This window comes from Schistocerca piceifrons, chromosome 3, assembly GCF_021461385.2.
Source record: "Schistocerca piceifrons isolate TAMUIC-IGC-003096 chromosome 3, iqSchPice1.1, whole genome shotgun sequence".
NCBI classification, from domain to species: domain Eukaryota; kingdom Metazoa; phylum Arthropoda; class Insecta; order Orthoptera; family Acrididae; genus Schistocerca; species Schistocerca piceifrons.
Genome location: NC_060140.1, coordinates 215,504,975 through 215,522,125, shown reverse-complemented (window position 1 = coordinate 215,522,125; position 17,151 = coordinate 215,504,975). Strand labels below are relative to the sequence as shown.

The following is a 17,151-nucleotide window of genomic DNA, read 5'->3' as shown; positions in this document are numbered from 1 at the left end:
GATTGTACATATCAAAGCCATTAAAATAGCTCCAAAAAAAAGGTCTTTCGAAGACGCTGGGTGACACCACTCTCACACTGCGAGACATTTTGGGAGACTTGTCTCATCCTCTCGTGGTACAATTGAGGATTGGCCCTCCGGAAGAGGGGCCTTGAAACCAGACCTTGACAGCAACCTGCTGTGTCACCAGATGACCCGTCTGTGGTCTTCTGTACGAGAAAAGCGTCAGTCATGAAGCAGTGTTGTGTAACAACACTGGCAACATACGGCAGAGATGACGCACATTGTGACATTTCAGGCTCTCGGAAGCATAAGCTTTAATCCCACGTTTCACACCACAGCTGAGCAAAGATGCAGTAGCTGACGCGTGACGTCGTAAAGTTGACTGAGGTACGAATGACAGATGCTACTACAGTTACACCTACGAGGGAAATGAACCGTCTTGCGATCTGGTTTGGTGCTGTGATAAAATATGGAGGAAATACTCCCTACCCTACGCGCCAGATTTCATATTTTGTTCATTAATTTATGACTAAATTATCGTTCAGGTTTTGTTTGTAATAGTAAGGGAGAACCTGTTAATGTTGACCTATAATTACATGAGCATGCCATCATTTTATTAACGTATTTTAGGAATAATTGAGCAACCAAAAGAAGCCGAATCACTTCGTGTGTTATCAGCTTCGCTGCGAATTACCGACTAGCGAAGCGATTCTATATCTACATCCACATGGATACTCTGCAAATCACATTTAAGTGCCTGGCAGAGGGTTCATCGAAACACATTCACAATTCTCTATTATTCGCATTCGTGCTAAACGGTTCAGTAGTGGAAGGCGGGGCCTAAGTACTATGTTGGATGTGTTGCCGCATGTGTCTAAGATCGAAAATCTGCAAACAGCGCAGAGAATAACTGATTATAGGAAAGTGTAATCTGATTTGTGAAATGTTAACAATATTTGCTACTATGTTTACAAGTGAGAATGAATTATATTTTCGCCGGCCGAAGTGGCCGTGCGGTTAAAGGCGCTGCAGTCTGGAACAGCAAGACCGCTACGGTCGCAGGTTCGAATCCTGCCTCGGGCATGGAAATTTGTGATGTCCTTAGGTTAGTTAGGTTTAACTAGTTCTAAGTTCTAGGGGACTAATGACCTCAGCAGTTGAGTCCCATAGTGCTCAGAGCCATTTGAACCATTTTTTTTAATTATATTTTCGTATAATAAGAATGATTTGTAACTTAGCGTGCGTTTCTTGTAGTCGTGCGATACCCATACCACATTATTCACGCAATGTGCATAATAATAAATGGATGACATCCCTATAAACTTTGGAATTTATTATTTCAGTAAGTGAGCATTTGCCTGTTTATTAGTAATTCCACCGGCCGTTCTAAGTTCTAGGGGACTGATGATCCCAGAAGTTCAGTCCCATAGTGCTCAGAGCCATTTGAACCATTAGTAATTCCATTAGGCCTAAAGCCTCACATCAAACCGAGTGGACTCAAGATCTTTGTGGTATGTCTGTGCTGAGATGACATCACTTGAAGACGGCAGATTGATACGTGCCCATCGGTTCGTTTCGTGTAACCTGACTTGTCACCTGAGCGATACGTTTGTTGCGCTGTTATAGAGCCTGCCACACCAAATTTTACCCTGGCAAGACTGCACTAAACCTCTGTTGGTGGAGGGGGAGGAGGAGATTAATGTTTAACGCTCCGTCGACAATAAACCTCTGGAGCGATGATAGACCAGACTACCAGGTGTGGAAGTATGAAACCGGAATTTCGTTGCAATAGTTACACGTCTGTTGTTTGAAACTGATAAACGCTTCCCTCCAATATTAAATTGGTGATGTGATGTCTCAGAACGTGTCCTACCAACCGATACTTCTTTTAGTCATGTTGTGCCAAGCAGTCCTCTTCTCCCAAATTCTATTCAGTACCTCCTCACCAATTACGTGATCCACCCACCTAATTTCAGCATTCCTCTGTAGCACAAGATTTCGAAAGCTTCTGTTTTCTTCCTGTCTAAACTATTTATCGTCCATGTTTCGCTTCCATACATGACTACACTCCACTTCCTGAACTTATATCTATACTCGATGTTAACAAATTTCTCTTCTTCAGAAACGCTTTCCTTGCCATTGCAAGCCTACATTTTATATCCTCTCTACTTCGAACATCATCAGCTATTTTGCTCCCCAAATAACAAAACTTATCTACTATCTTAAGTGTCTCATTTCCTATTCTAATTCCCTCAGCATCATCTGATTTAATTCGACTGCATTCCATATTATTTATTATAAAATCAAGTTTCATACCTTCAACGTGGGAGAAGTCGCAATGAGGAGCCGAAATATGTGCCCTAACACAATTTCCAGGAATATCCATACATACTTAGTAATTGTGATAGCCAGTAAATAGTATATAGAGCAGCTTTATTGATTATTATTTGCAAATAGTTTTCAACTCGAATAAAGCTGTTGCTTGTATGGTTAAATAAAGCAAAGAGACAGTTATAAAAGAAGTATATTCTATTACAACCCCTTCTCCTTTGCTCCACCAGTTACACAAGAAATAGCCTGTCTCCCCAAAGATCACGTGACACGACTTTGACCTTGAGCTCGCAGTGCCAGAGGTGACGGATACCACCTGCACCATCAGCGGGCAGGTGTCGGGCGAGGGCATACAGCGTGCGAAGGCTAGACTAGCATAGATTAGGCTAGGCAATGCTAGGCCTACCTGTGCGCTGGCAAGAGGACCAAGATAGCGCGGCGAGCGCCAAGAAGGCGAGGCAGGCGACGAACAGCGCTAACACGGCAGCCGCGAGGCAACGCTCCAGCGCCGTGTGGCCGCCGCCTCCGCTTCCGCCGCCGCCGCCTCCCGCCGTCACCACTACGACGCTTGCCGCTCCAACCGCCCCCGCGGGAGCGTACTTGACTGCGGGGGCGGGCGCGCCGCCTCCGCCGGCCGCGGGCCTCGACCCACCGTCCCTCAGCAGTGTCTCTTTCTCCGCGTCGCGCAGAAAACCATTGTTGGCGGAGGAACGCTTGGCGTCCTCCATGGCACACCGCTCAGCACGCTCTTCGGCGAGTTCCCAGCATTCCAGGGGTTCACACCTCTCTCAAACTGCGCTGCAGAACTCTGTATACTGTCTCTGCCCTTCCCATGATCAACTCCGACGCATTGTGCGTTGTAAACAGCTTAGCACTTTTTCGCTTCTATTCGACAGTAATAAAACTGTGCAGAGGTATTTTCTTTGCAGCTATTTTCCTCCTAGCTATCTCTCCAGCATCACTGAAACAGGTCTGCTACCCAATATATGCTGCAAGCGTCTAGCGTCGTCACTATTGTTAATCTAGAACATTGCCAGCTGGAGATGTATCGCAGAGCTAGTACAATACCAGCAAAAAACGCTTCTGACGTAGTAGTTGCTCGGTGTTAATAATTGTCTCCTAGGCATTTCAGTCTGCAGTCGTTTTCGATGACAAAGCAAGAGAGGGATCTACAGCTTATCAACATAACGTTCAGTTGCTGCACACCCATTTGTTCAAAAACGTCAGGAATTAAATTGGATCACTTCGCCTTCTCTTACAATGAAACACAGTATGATGCTCCTGTCAGCAGTGTGCAGTCCAAAACGTGCATTCTAGGAATTGCAGTGGAAGCGTCGGGGTTTACTAACACCTGCCGCTGCGTGTTGCGGCAGCCGGGTAGACACTGCGCTTCGCGAAGCGGCGGTGCTTCTGCAACTCGCGCGCCACGTGCTCCAGCACCACTCTGGCCGTGGAGGGGAGCCGTAGGAGGGGGTACGGCCGCGAAGGGTTGGGAGGGGCGTGGAGGAGGGGGGACAGGGTACGTGGCGAGGGAATCCGCTGGACGCGCCGGTCGAAAGCCGCAGCAGCCGCGTGGTCTAATCGGGTCAGTCGGCTGACTGGTTTACGCGCACGGTCCGTTTCACTCGTGACAAGTGCGACCGCGACGTGTCACAGCGACGCCGGCGGCGACAGTGGCAGGAGTCGCGTCGCGCGGTCGCCGTATCCAATTAGCGCTAAAGACCTGCGGCGGACGCAGTCAGACAGAGTGCCCGCGGGCTGGCTTGGCGACCCGCGCAGCGTGTGGCCGTGGGCCGCGCGGCCACATCGCACAGGGCTGGCAGGCTGTGTCGAGCGTCCGGCTGCACTGAGCTGGCGCCGGCGGCGGCGGCGGCGGCGGAGGCGGCGGAGTCGCGGCGCGCAGGTGGCTGGGGTAGCCGCGGGAGGGGCGGCGCTCAGTAGGAGGCGGAGGGGGAGGGGGCATCGATCCCCGGCCGCAGCCCCCACTAGCGTCGCCACCCTGCGGCGGCCGTGGGGCGCGCACTTCGCGTCGCTCAGAAGTAAACAAACACTGAGCGACTGACCACCCTGCTCCAAAGACTTCATCTGCTACGCTAGCTGGCCCCTGCATTCGAACTGCTGCCAACGTATCGAATTACACGCTGAGGTCACAGAAATCATGTGATAGCGATAAGCACAGATACAGATGGCGGTGCTACCTCGTACACATGGTATAAAATGATCGTGAATTGGCAGAACTGTTATTTGTACTCAGGTGATTCGTGTGAAAAGGTTTTCGACGTGATTGTGGTCGCACGTCGGAAGTAACGGACTTTGAACGCGGAATGGCAGTAGGAGTTAGACGCATGGGACATACCGTTTCGGAAAGCGTTGGGGTATTCAATAATCTGAGATCCAGTGTCAAGAGTACACCGAGAATACCAAATTTCACGCTTTACCTCACACCACAGACAACGACCGAGAGCATGGGCATTTGTGTATTCTCAGTGCTAATAGACAAGCAACATTGCGTGAAATAACACCAGAAATCAATGCGAGACGTACGCCGAACGTATCCGTTAGGGCAGTGTGCAAAATTGGGCATTAATGGGCAATGCCAGCAGACGATCGATGCAAGTGCCTTTGCTAACAGCACGACATCGGCTGCAGCACCTTTCCTGGGCTCGTGATCACATCGGTTAGAGACTATAGCACTGGTAAACCGTGCGCTGGTCAGATGATTCCCAGTTTCAGTTCGCAAGACCTGACCCCACTAAACCATGAATCCAGATTGTCAACAAGGCACTGTGCAAGCTGGTGGTGGTTCCATAATGGTGTGGGCTGTGTTTACATGGAATGGACTGGGTCCTCTGGTGCAAATGAGCCGATCGTTGACTGGAAATGGCTATATTTCGCTACATGGAGATCATTTGCAGCCATTCATGGACTTCGTCTTTAAACAAAGATGAAATTTTTATGGATGATAAACAATGCGCCATGTCACTGGGTCACATTTTTTCGCGATTGGTTTGAAAAACATTCTGGACAATGAGAGAATGATTTGGCCACCCAAATCATCCAACATGAATCCCATCAAACATCTTGGGACATAATCGAGAGGTCAGTTGGTGCACATGACTCTGCATCGGCAACACTTTCGCGATTATGGTCAACTATGCAGGCAGAATGACTCAAAATTTCAGCAGAGGGCTTCCAACGACTTGCCGGTGGCTGGGGCCGAGCGGTTCTTGGCGCTTCAGCCCGGAACCGCGCTGCTGCTACGGTCGCAGGTTGGAATCCTACCTCGGGCATGGATGTGTGTGATGTCCTTAGATTTAAGTAGGTAGGTTGTCCGCCCCCGGTAGCTGAGTGGTCAGCGTGACAGACTGTCAATCGTATGGGCCTGGGTTCGATTCCCGGCTGGGTTGGAGATTTTCTCCTCTCACGGACTGGGTGTTGTGTTGTCATAATCATCATCACTTCATCCCCATCGACGCGCAAGTCGCCGAAGTGGCGTCAAATCGAAAGACTTGCACCCGGCGAACGGTCTAGCCGACGGGAGTAGTTAGATTTAAGTAGTTCTAAGTCTAGGGGGCTGATGACCTCAGGTGTTAAGTCCGTAGTGCTTAGAGCCATTTGAACCATTTTCCAACGACGTATTAAGTCCATGCCACGTCGAGGTGCTGCACTACGCCAGGCAAAAGGAGGTCCGACACGATATTAGGAGGTTTCCCACGACTATTCACCTCATTGTAGTACTGCTCTATCGCTCACTACGGGTGTGACGAGCCTTAACCACTTGTTATTTCTTATGTTTGTCTTTCAGAAAATACATCATCAATATTCCATCTTTTACAGTTGAAGCTTGGTAATCTGTCATACGATCCTCTTAAACAGCCTGTCTCCATTGATTCCAGTCTTCTCCATCTCGGAATAGTTGGCGCAATCGTTGGTTTGTGTGGTGCATTCATCGTCAGTGATCTCCCCTGTAATCCTTTCCCTTCAGCTTTGCCTTGGATGGTCGTCTTTCTATGTTACCCTCGTAACGTTCCAATTATGTGCTTCTTGGAAACAAATACAGGACAATCTCTTCTTTGCCATTCCTTCTTGGAGAATTGATTTATTGGTTCGTCTATTCAGTCATGATATTCTCACCAACCTCCTGTATGTCCACAATTCTTTCGTGATCGCTGTCAGTTTCTGTCCAAGTTTCAGTCCCATTGAGAAAAACTGGAAACACCACAGATTTCAGCGCACTCAATTTAGTAAGTCTGTATTGTATGTATCGTATTGTATGTTAATCGGGGGCCTAGAAACGACGGAGAGGCTCCGTCCCCGCCGCAGCCGCAGTGGTCCACAACCCTACGACGATTACCGCAGTCCACTTCACCCAACCGCCGCCCCACACCGAACCACTCTTTCCGGGTTATTATGCGGTTCGGCCCCCTTAACCCCCCCTCCCCCACCACCTCCCCTCTCAGCGAACGTCTCACACCACACGAGTGTAACCCCTATATTTTGCGTGGTAGAGTAATGGTGGGGTGCGCGTACGTGGAGAACTTGTTTGCGCAGCAATCGCCGAGCATAGTGTAGCTGAGGCGGAATAGGGAAAACCAGCCCGCATTCGCCGAGGCAGATAGAAAACCGCCTAAAAACCATCCACATACTGGCCGGCTCACCGGACCTCGACACAAGTCCGCCGGGCGGTTTCGTGCCGGGGACCAGGCGCTCCTTCATGCCCGGAAAGCCGTGCTTTAGACCGCACGGCTAACCGGGCGGGCAAGTATGGTTACAGCTCGATCTTTCGAAATCACAGTCCGAGAGGAGCACCATCGCTATCCATATTTCCTCTGTAGAGCTGGTCTCTTTCCGAATAACTGAGCGCAGGGGGACAAAGTGATATACACTGTGCAAAAGAAATTAAAGTTTCACTTTTTCGAAAACCCGTCATTTCCCCCCACTGCGATACAGAAATGTGAAATTTGGCACAATGGTGCTTACAACCTTCCTCTGCAACAATGCAAAAGCGCGGCATCCTTCGTCAGTCTCGGACTTGACTTAGCTTCAAACAGCAAGGTGTTGCCACGTGCGGAAAGAAGGCCAATGCTCAGATGCTCATGTGAAGTATAGGGTCGGTTAATGAGGTCACATTGCCACCAAATTTCATTACAATAATGCCCAATACCGCAGCGGACGTGACACACGATGGGAAGGTCGTCACATGGCCCTCCTCAGCCACATCTAACCCTTTCCCTTGACACCTCTGCGATGGAGGTGAGAACCGTGACACCCAGTGTTGAAATTTCGCCGAGAAAAACAATTCGGACACACCGCCGACCAGAACGGACACGAAAAGACTCCAGCAGGCGGCATAAAGAGCGTCAATGAAACCAGGTCTTCCTTTGAGTTAAGATTTCATAAAACATAATTTCCATAGCATTATAAAAACTGTTAGGCTACTTTTATTGCGTACGTTGGATACAGTCAGAAATTTTCCCTATTTTATATTACTGTAATATGCATAATCAAGTATCAGAGTCCTTCATGCAGTATCATATTACCATTGCACTGCACAAGAAGAAAACTTTGCAGTGAAACTAATCCAAATTTCGAAATTATTCAGTTAAAGAAAAATGTCCTTTGTTACATAAGGTGTGTCTCCTGGTGTTTCAGCAGAACTTTACTATTTCGTTTCTGCATTGTGTAGCTGGAGACAGCCCAAAGAATTACTGCTCGTCACATGTTTAATCCGACGCCCATTGTCAACAGAAAGATCGGTTTGTGCCTCATATCAAAAAACAAAATTACTTTTTAATCGAAATTTTACGTGCCCATTCGATAGTGCGCTCCTAAATTAGTCTAGTCCGATATTAGTTTTATCGATATGTGTTAACAGAGACGGTAAAACACGCAGAATAACCAGTACTCCTGAAAAGGAACTTGTTGTTCCGTTTTGTATTTTTTTCAATAAATCCCGGTACAGGAGAATTATAGCGTGGGTGTTTTTACTCTGCAGAAATAAATCAGGGGGTACCAAGCAGGAATTAAGTCGGGTGATGCTGAGGGAATTAGATTAGGAAATGAGACACTTAAAGTAGTAAAGGAGTTTTGCTAATTGGGGAGCAAAATAACTGATGATGGTCGAAGTAGAGAGGATATAAAATGTAGACTGACAATGGCAAGGAAAGCGTTTCTGAAGAAGAGAAATTTGTTAACATCGAGTACAGATTTAAGTGTCAGAAAGTCGTTTGAAAGTATTTGTATGGAGTGTAGCCATGTATGGAAGTGAAACATGGACAATAAATAGTTTGGACAAGAAGAGAATAGAAGCTTTCGAAATGTGGTGCTACAGAAGAATGTTGAAGATTAGGTGGGTAGATCACGTAACTAATGAGGAGGTATTGAATAGGATTGGGGAGAAGTTTGTGGCACAACTTGACTAGAAGAAGGGATCGGTTGGTAGGACATGTCCTGAGGCATCAAGGGATCAGAAATTTAGCATTGGAGGGCAGCGTGGAGGGTAAAAATCGTAGAGGGAGACCAAGAGATGAATACACTAAGCAGATTCAGAAGGATGTAGGTTTCGGTAGGTACTGGGAGATGAAGAAGCTTGCACAGGATAGATTAGCATGGAGAGCTGCATCAAACCAGCCTCAGGACTGAAGACCACACCAACAACAACCAAGCAGGAGAGAATGGACCAAGCGGTATTTATTTATTTTTGTTTCGTGTGCGCCACGTTTCCCTGCATCCTTTCCCTTGTGCGACCTGGGCTGCATGAATGAGAAATTATGTGAAGTAGCAGAAAACTATAGTCAGAGGTTGTAGCATTGCATGAGTAGAGTGGTTCGGTGGTAGGATAGTACCAACCCCTAAAAGTGAACAAGTTTGGCAAAGAAAGTGTGTAAGTCACGTCAGAGAGGTCGCGAAGGTACGAGTGTTGGCTCTGACTAGTTGGCAAACCACTCCCTCCACCACCTTTTGAACGAACAACGGCTAGGCGATGTGGCCGCAGGTCCACTTGTTCCTGGGCTGACGTGGAAGACGCAGTTTTCGACTTATGGAAATATGAACAAAGGTATTAGAATGTTTCAGATCTGTTCGTTACTAAAGTCCAGATGTTGGAATCAGGTGTGAGTCGACCATGAAGCTCCCAAAAGGGAGTTTATTTTGGTAATTTAGTTCAAAAATGGTTCAAATGACTCTGAGCACTATGGGACTTAACGTCTGATGTCATCAGTCCCCTAGAACTTAGAACTATTTAAACCTAACCAACCTAAGGACATCACACACATCCATGCCCGCGGCAGGATTCGAACCTGCGACCGTAGCGGTCGCGCGGTTCCAGACTGAAGCGCCTAGAACCGCTCGCCCACAACGGCCGGCGGTAATTTAGTGAAATTTCATTTAGAACTTTGCGTTTGTACCTTAGTCAGGCACGCACCATGGGCAATTAGCTCACGGTCGTATTATTGCTGTGTGAGTAACAGAAGTTAACTCATTTAATGTATATTTTGGGGGATTTTCTTTATTTTTCATATGTACTTGGTTTCCCACCACGTAGTCGGTTGGAGCAACCGCCACATTGGTAAAGTGCAGTTTCTGAAAATGTACAGAAGAAGAAGTGAATAACTACACGATAGTGCGTGAGTGTAAGATAGGGAAGGAATAGTCTTGTGTGTCGGTATGTTTGCGTTTTTTTGTTGGCTACCACCACTTGGCCACATGTGTGGAATAGTACAAAGGTGATAGTAAATGTTTCTTGTCCCCCCATAACTATTTGATTTGCTTACATTGAAGTGCGTCACAAAAAGTATGTAGTTTAAACTGTTGTATTCAGGAAATTTTCAGATTTTAATGCCCATGAATGGGATAAAGACTTTCAAAATTTTCCCGACATATGATAGTAAATGTTCTCTCCTCCTCCCATCCCAGCTCAGTAACGCGGTGTTGTTTCCGAACGGAGGATTAAACAAAAATTGGCAGTCATAGTCAGGCGCACCACTCACTACCCCCTTATGAAAATTGAAATACACTACTGTCCATTAAAATTGTTACACCACGAAGAAATGCAGATGATAAACGGGTATTCATTGGACAAATACATTATACTAGAACTGACATGTGATTACATTTTCACGCAATTTGGGTCCATAGATCCTGAGAAATCAGTATCCAGAACAAACACCTCGGCCGTAATAACGGACTAGATACGCCTGGGCATTAAGTCAAACAGAGCTTGGATGGCGTGTAGAGGTACAGCTGCCCATGCAGCTTCAACACAATACCACAGTTCATCAAGAGTAGTGACTGGCGTATTGTGACGAGCCTGTTGCTCGGCCACCATTGACCAGACGTTTTCAGTTAGTGAGAGATCTGGAGAATGATCTGGCCAGGGCAGCAGTCGAACATTTTCTGTATCCAGAAAGGTCCCTACAGGACCTGCAACTTGCGGTCGTGCATTATCCTGCTGGAATGTAGGGTTTCGCAGGGATCGAATGAAGGGTAGATCCCAGGGTCGTAACATATCTGAAATGTAACGTCCACTGTTTAAAGTGCCGTCAATGCGAACAAGAGGTCACCGAGACGTGTAACCAATGGCACCCCATACCATCACGCCGGGTGATACGCCAGTATGGCGATGACGAATACACGTTTCCAGTGCGCGTTCACCGTGATGTCGCCAAACACGGATGCGACCTTCATGGTGCTGTAAACAGAACCTGGATTCATCCGAAAAAATGACGTTTTGCCATTCGTGCACCCAGGTTCGTCGTTGAGTACACCATCGCAGGCACTCCTGTCTGTGATGCAGCGTCAAGGGTAACCGTAGCCATGTTCTCCGAGCTGATAGTCCATGCTGCTGCAAACGTCGCCGAACTGTTGGTGCAGATGGTTGTTGTCTTGCAAACGTCCCCATCTGTTGACTCAGGGATCGAGACGTGGCTGCACGATCCGTTACAGCCACGCGGATAAGATGCCTGTCATCTCGACTGCTAGTGATACGAGGCCGTTGGGATCCAGCACGGCGTTCCGTATTTCCCTACCCTCCTGAAGCCACCGATTCCATATTCTGCTAACAGTCATTGGATCTCCAGCAACGCAAGCAGCACAGTCGCGATACGATAAACCGCAATCGCGATAGGCTACAATCCGACCTTTATCAAACGTGATGGTACGCATTTCTCGTCCTTACACGAGGCATCACAACAACATTTCACCAGGCAACGCCGGTCAACTGCTGTTTGTGTATGAGAAATCGGTTGGAAACTTCCCTCATGTCAGCACGTTGTAGGTGTCGCCACCGGCGCCAACCTTGTGTGAATGCTCTGAAAAGCTAATCATTTGCATATCATAGCATCTTCTTCCTGTCGGTTAAATTTCGCGTCTGTAGCACGTCATATTCGTGGTGTAGCAATTTTAATGGCCAGCAGTGTATTTGGGCAGGTACTCTTCCTCCCTGACCGAGGTTGCTTGTAGTGTCTTTGCTGAACTTGTTCTGTGTGACCTGTAGTACGTAAACGTCATATCAATAGAAAGCATGGGTTTAAGTATAATTGGTGCCCGCATAAAAGTCGACGGAAGCCAGGTCTGCTCTTCTCTCTCCCTTTCCTTAATTACGTGGTGAAAGTGAAATATGTTAACTAGAGAGACCACTTGTGAAGATGTATATTCCAACAGGGACATGGCTAACTGTTGAAATCCCATAGCTGCTGTTGTGTTGGCTGAAGAGCCAACACCGTGTTACTAGTGGAGGCCGAAATGCACGCGTTTTAGCTCACGCAGGCTGGCGTGAGGAGGGAAGGACTATACTGACGTGAGGTCTTGAACATGACAAGGAATTAGAATTCAGAAAGCGGACGTAATTAGTTTGATACTTAACTTTAATCCATTAATGATGAACGTCGCTCTTGACGGTACATGATTCTCAATATTATCTGTTCAGAATAGTAACTGAATATGGCACCTTGCTAGATCGTAGCAAATGACGTAGCTAAAGGCTATGCTAAACTTTCGTCTCTGCAAATGAAAGCGTATGTAGACAGTGAACCTTCGCTAGCAGAGTCGGCTGTACATCTGGGGCGAGTGCTAGGGAGTCTCTCTAGACTAGACCTGCCGTGTGGCGGCGCTCGGTCTGCAATCACTGATAGTGGCGACACGCGGGTCCGACGTATACTAACGGACCGCGGCCGATTTAAAGGCTACCACCTAGCAAGTGTGGTGTCTGGCGGTGACACCACAGGTATTAAATAAATATCAATTAATCTTTATTGTCGACTGATTATTTCCTCCCTTCATCATAAACAATAGGTGAAAGTTAGTCACTACTTCAGTGACATGCTGGTTCTACAAATTAAAGTATATAAAAGCTCTCTGCTGCCTATTAAGCCCTGTATAGGTGCCTTCTGTAGTGGTCCCAAAGATTGCGTTACCCGTTGCGCTTAAATTTTTACCGGTTGGTTAAACCCACCCGCTAGAAATTATTAATACCCCAGCAGTAACTCGCAGGGGCTTGTAATTTCGTGGACCACGCGAATTTGTTAAGCCAGTACTACAGATGGTAACTTGCAGGAGCTGTAGGACTTGATAAGCGACGGTAATCTTCCAACCATGTCGAGTTTTACCAGTACCAGCGGTAGTAAGGTTGCGTTGCCCTCCAACAGCGACTCAGTAGCATTGCGTGCTCGGCGTTAGCAGTCAATGCGGGCCGGGGCAGTGCTGTCACTGCTGCAGTACTAGTTAATTATTCTTCGGGTTTTACTGTCCCTGACAACATACATGAGTAACACAAGTATCGCACTAGATTAATCAGAGACCATTCTATCGAAAGGACACACAAAATTCCGCTATGAAAATCATTTTGCTTGTAAAAGGAAACAAACCGACGCTTTCCGTAGAGACTTCCCGTCGTATGAAATACATAATGGGCATTATTCAGGCCTGCTACACAATGCGAAAACCATATTGTAGATATCTGCTGAAACGCCAGAGAAAATGCGCGTACAGTCTCGTAGGAGGGAGCCCCTGTGTTTAATTCATACTGAGGTGAAAAAAGTCGTGGAATACCTCCTAACATCGTGCTGAACCTCCTCTTGCCCAGCGTAGTGCAGCAACTCTACGCGCCATCGGCCCAACAAGTCTTTGAAACTCCTCTGCAGAAATATTGAGCCATACTGCCTCTATAACCTTCCATAATTGCGAAAGTGTTGCCGGTGCAACATTTTGATCACGAACTCACCTCTCGATTATGTCCCTTAAATGTTCAATGAGACTCATGTCGGGCGATCTGTGTGGCCATATGATTCGCTCAACTGCCCAGAATGTTCTTAAAACCAATCACGAACAGTTGTAGCCAAGCGACATAACGCATGGTCTTCCATAAAAACATGGAGTCCATGAATGGCTGAAAATGCTATCAAAGTAGCCGAACATAGCCATCTCCAGTCAATGACTGGTTCAGTTGAACAAAAGGACCCAGTCCATTCCTTGCAAACACATCCTATGGGTCTAGTGAAGCACGGGATACAACCCCTCGGCTTTGAACAATGACGTCAGAATTTTCCAGAGATAATATATTACACAGATCTAACAGCTGACAAGAGTGTTCAGAAACAAATATATATACGTAAATGTCATCAATGTTGCGTATGTCGTTCTTTTCGAATAGGTAGTGTCAGTGTAAAGGTCAACTGAAGGACGGGATACAAATTTTAGTTGTGTCGGGCTGACCAATAATCCTATATGCTATTTGTGCAAGCCCCTGTGGATAATGAACTGAACTCAATGTTGTGATCAACTACGACATGCTGATAAACCCTGTCACCTAAATCCATATATGAAAAACCATCTGAAATTACAATGGAACCCTCTGCATCGTGATCTTCAATTAAGCTGACCAAAACTTCCTTCCTTCGATTGGGTACTACTTCAAACGCTACATCGTCACACTCTTGACTTGAAACTACAGCCCCCCCCCCCCCCAAACCCATAATCCCACCGGAGGTTCCCCCCTGTTGTACTTCCTTTTGCCAACATGCCACTCGTCAATTTCGACCATAACACCCCCCCCCCCTCCCTCCCCCAACGGCCCCCTATATTTCACGTATACCCCACAAACTTCCCTACAAAAAGAGTTCCAAACCACAACTGTACGCTTACTCACACGCCATTCATGGACACACACCCACACAGGATATCTCAAACAAGAACAGTACGTGATTTTCATAATGTCTCTCAAGGCGAGCTTACATTTTTCAAACCATGTCCCTCATCTAATGGACCACCACAACCGATCTTTGCTGCAGCGCCATACGAATAAGTCGTGAGTACGGCGACGAGATACACTTCTGAGGCACATATGTTCGCCGCACTCACGACGTCGAACATACTCGGCAACGAGACCACATATTTGTCAAAAAAAAAAAGGTGGACAACATTTCTACGCCCATAGCATCTCTCAAATCATCCAGGTTCATCGAAACAGATAAATACCTACAAACGGAAATGAGATACTAAAAATGGTTCTAAAATAAGGAACTAATAGTCCAAATTACCTCAATATCACTAAGAATGAAATTATATACCGAATGAATTGCAAACACGAATTATTTACATTAATGCACGCGAAGAATATTTTGAGCAATATGTAGCGATCTCTTTTAAAATCACTTTCAGTTATTTTAATGTACAATGATAGCGCTTATCCGGAACACAGAACTGATTTTTTATCTATGGCTGAAAATGACGACATTGTTATCTATGACTAATGCATGACGTCATTGGTCAAAGTCGACTTCACTAGACCCCATCCCATACAGTTATGGAGTCACCACCACCCTAAACAGTGCCTTGTTGACAACTTGACTACATAGTCTACTGGGGTCTGCACCACACTCGAACCATACCATAAGCCCTTACCAACTGAAATGCCGACTCATCTGACCTAGTCACACTTTCCCAGTCCTCCATGCTCCAACCGATACGTCACGAGCCCAAGAGAGGTGCTGTTAGCAAAGGCACTCGCGTCGGTCGTCTGCTGGCATAGCCCTTTTCACGCCAAATTTCGTGGCATTGTCCTAACAGATTCATTCGTAGTACATCCCACACTGATTTCTGCGGTTATTTCATGCAGTGTTGCTTGACTGTTAGGACTGACAACTCTACGCAACCGCTCTGCTCTCGGTCGTTAAGTGAAGGCCGTCGGCCACTGCGTTGTCTGCGGTGCGAAGTAATGCGTGAAATTAGGTATTCTCGGCGCACTCTTGACACTGTGGATCTCGGACTACTGAATTGCCTAACGATTTTCGAAATGGAATGTTCTAAGCGTCTATCTCCAACTACCATTTCGCTTTCAAAGTATGTTAACTTGCGTCTTGCGGAAATCTTTTCACATGAATCATCTGAGCACAAATGACAGCTCGGCGAATGCACTGCCCTTGTGTACGCTATACTACCGCATTCTGTATATATGCATACCGCTATCCCATGAGTTTTGTCACGTCATTGTATTTGTTAATTTTTTTTTTTTTTTGTGGGGTTAATATCGGAAGAGTAGCTTGCGAGTTATTCGTGTTTGTTCCTTTTTTGAACTGTAGATTATTTGCTATAAAGTTTGGCCAGGAGTCAAAATCATTAATGACCCTGTGTAAGGCAGTTCAAATAAGGAACCTGTGGCAAATTTGAAACACTTTAAACCGATATCGCCGGAAGTAGGATTTTTGAAAGGTCTTATGGAAGTTGTGAAAATAAAGTTTTGTCACTGGTGGAAATTACTATGGGCGCAGCTTTTAGACAGAAGGCAGGAAGCTGATAGATTCCTTCATTGGATAGCGGGAAGCGATTGACCGTTACGGGGACTGTGCAAGTGTAGAGTTAGTCGACACTAAAGCTCCGTCGAACCCGCGTCCCTCACATCTCTAATCCACGGAAGGTTTCAAAATTATGAACTGTGAATGTTTTCTGCCTGGCAGCTTCGTGTTAAAAAAGTACTTAGAAGATTTTACGGCGATTATCGGACGTCTGTTTCTGAAGTCTTCTACTGATTAGATAGGCCTACTTCAAATTATTTCTGTGGTGCGAACTATGACAGAGAAATTTAACTTCTACAGATAAATTTAATGGACATTAATTTTGAACCTTAAATTATTTTGATTAGACGTGTTCAATTGTGGCACTCTGAACATTTCGTTTGCATTGCGTCCCGTGTCATAAAAACCGCGTGCCAGTGCAAACGCACTTCGCACATTTGAGGGCGTTCGTGTTTTAAGGCGAACAAACATTTTTCATTTTACAGCTGATAGGATGTTACGACTGACAGATTTTATAATGGATTGTTCCTAGTACAGATTTTTAACCAACCCCCAACCCTGCATTTTGGAGATCTTCTCTAATGTTTGAAAGATAGGACAGAGATAATAGGAGTAAATCTGTGAGGACCGATTGTGAGTCGTGCCAGTGAAGTCGTACCGGCACCTGAAAAGTATGCGAGTTTAATACTTCCCATGGTGGCGTGTCATCTCTGGAGGTTCAGTTTGTTCAGACTGCCTTTGTTCAACGTAGTCACCTCATGTATCAAAGAGAGATTGGTGTCGTATAATCCGTACCAGCATTCCAACACAATATTCCTCAACCAAACTAACAAGGTACACAGAGAAGGCCCTAGAAGTTTCACAGAAAAGAATCTACCGAACGTGTCGGCACTCAATTTAAGGTCGCCGTTTTATCAAATTTACAGGAATGTCCGCATCTGCTACATATAACCGAGCTGCATAGGAGAGGACACACTAAGGTAAGCCTCAGCAAGTGTCCCCACAACGACACCAACGCGCTCTTAAGCAA

At 46.4% G+C, this 17,151-nt stretch overlaps 1 protein-coding gene across 1 annotated transcript in view; it reads right to left on the bottom strand.

The window, feature by feature from the left end:
• Window positions 1–3,982, bottom strand: part of LOC124789575 (neprilysin-1-like) — a 539,726-nt gene extending 535,744 nt beyond the window's left edge. The window contains exon 1 of the mRNA XM_047256981.1: window positions 2,741–3,982. Within this exon, the coding sequence (XP_047112937.1) occupies window positions 2,741–3,062 (322 nt within the window). The 5' untranslated portion in view covers window positions 3,063–3,982. The remainder of the gene's footprint in view (window positions 1–2,740) is intronic.
• Window positions 3,983–17,151: the final 13,169 nt, after the last annotated feature.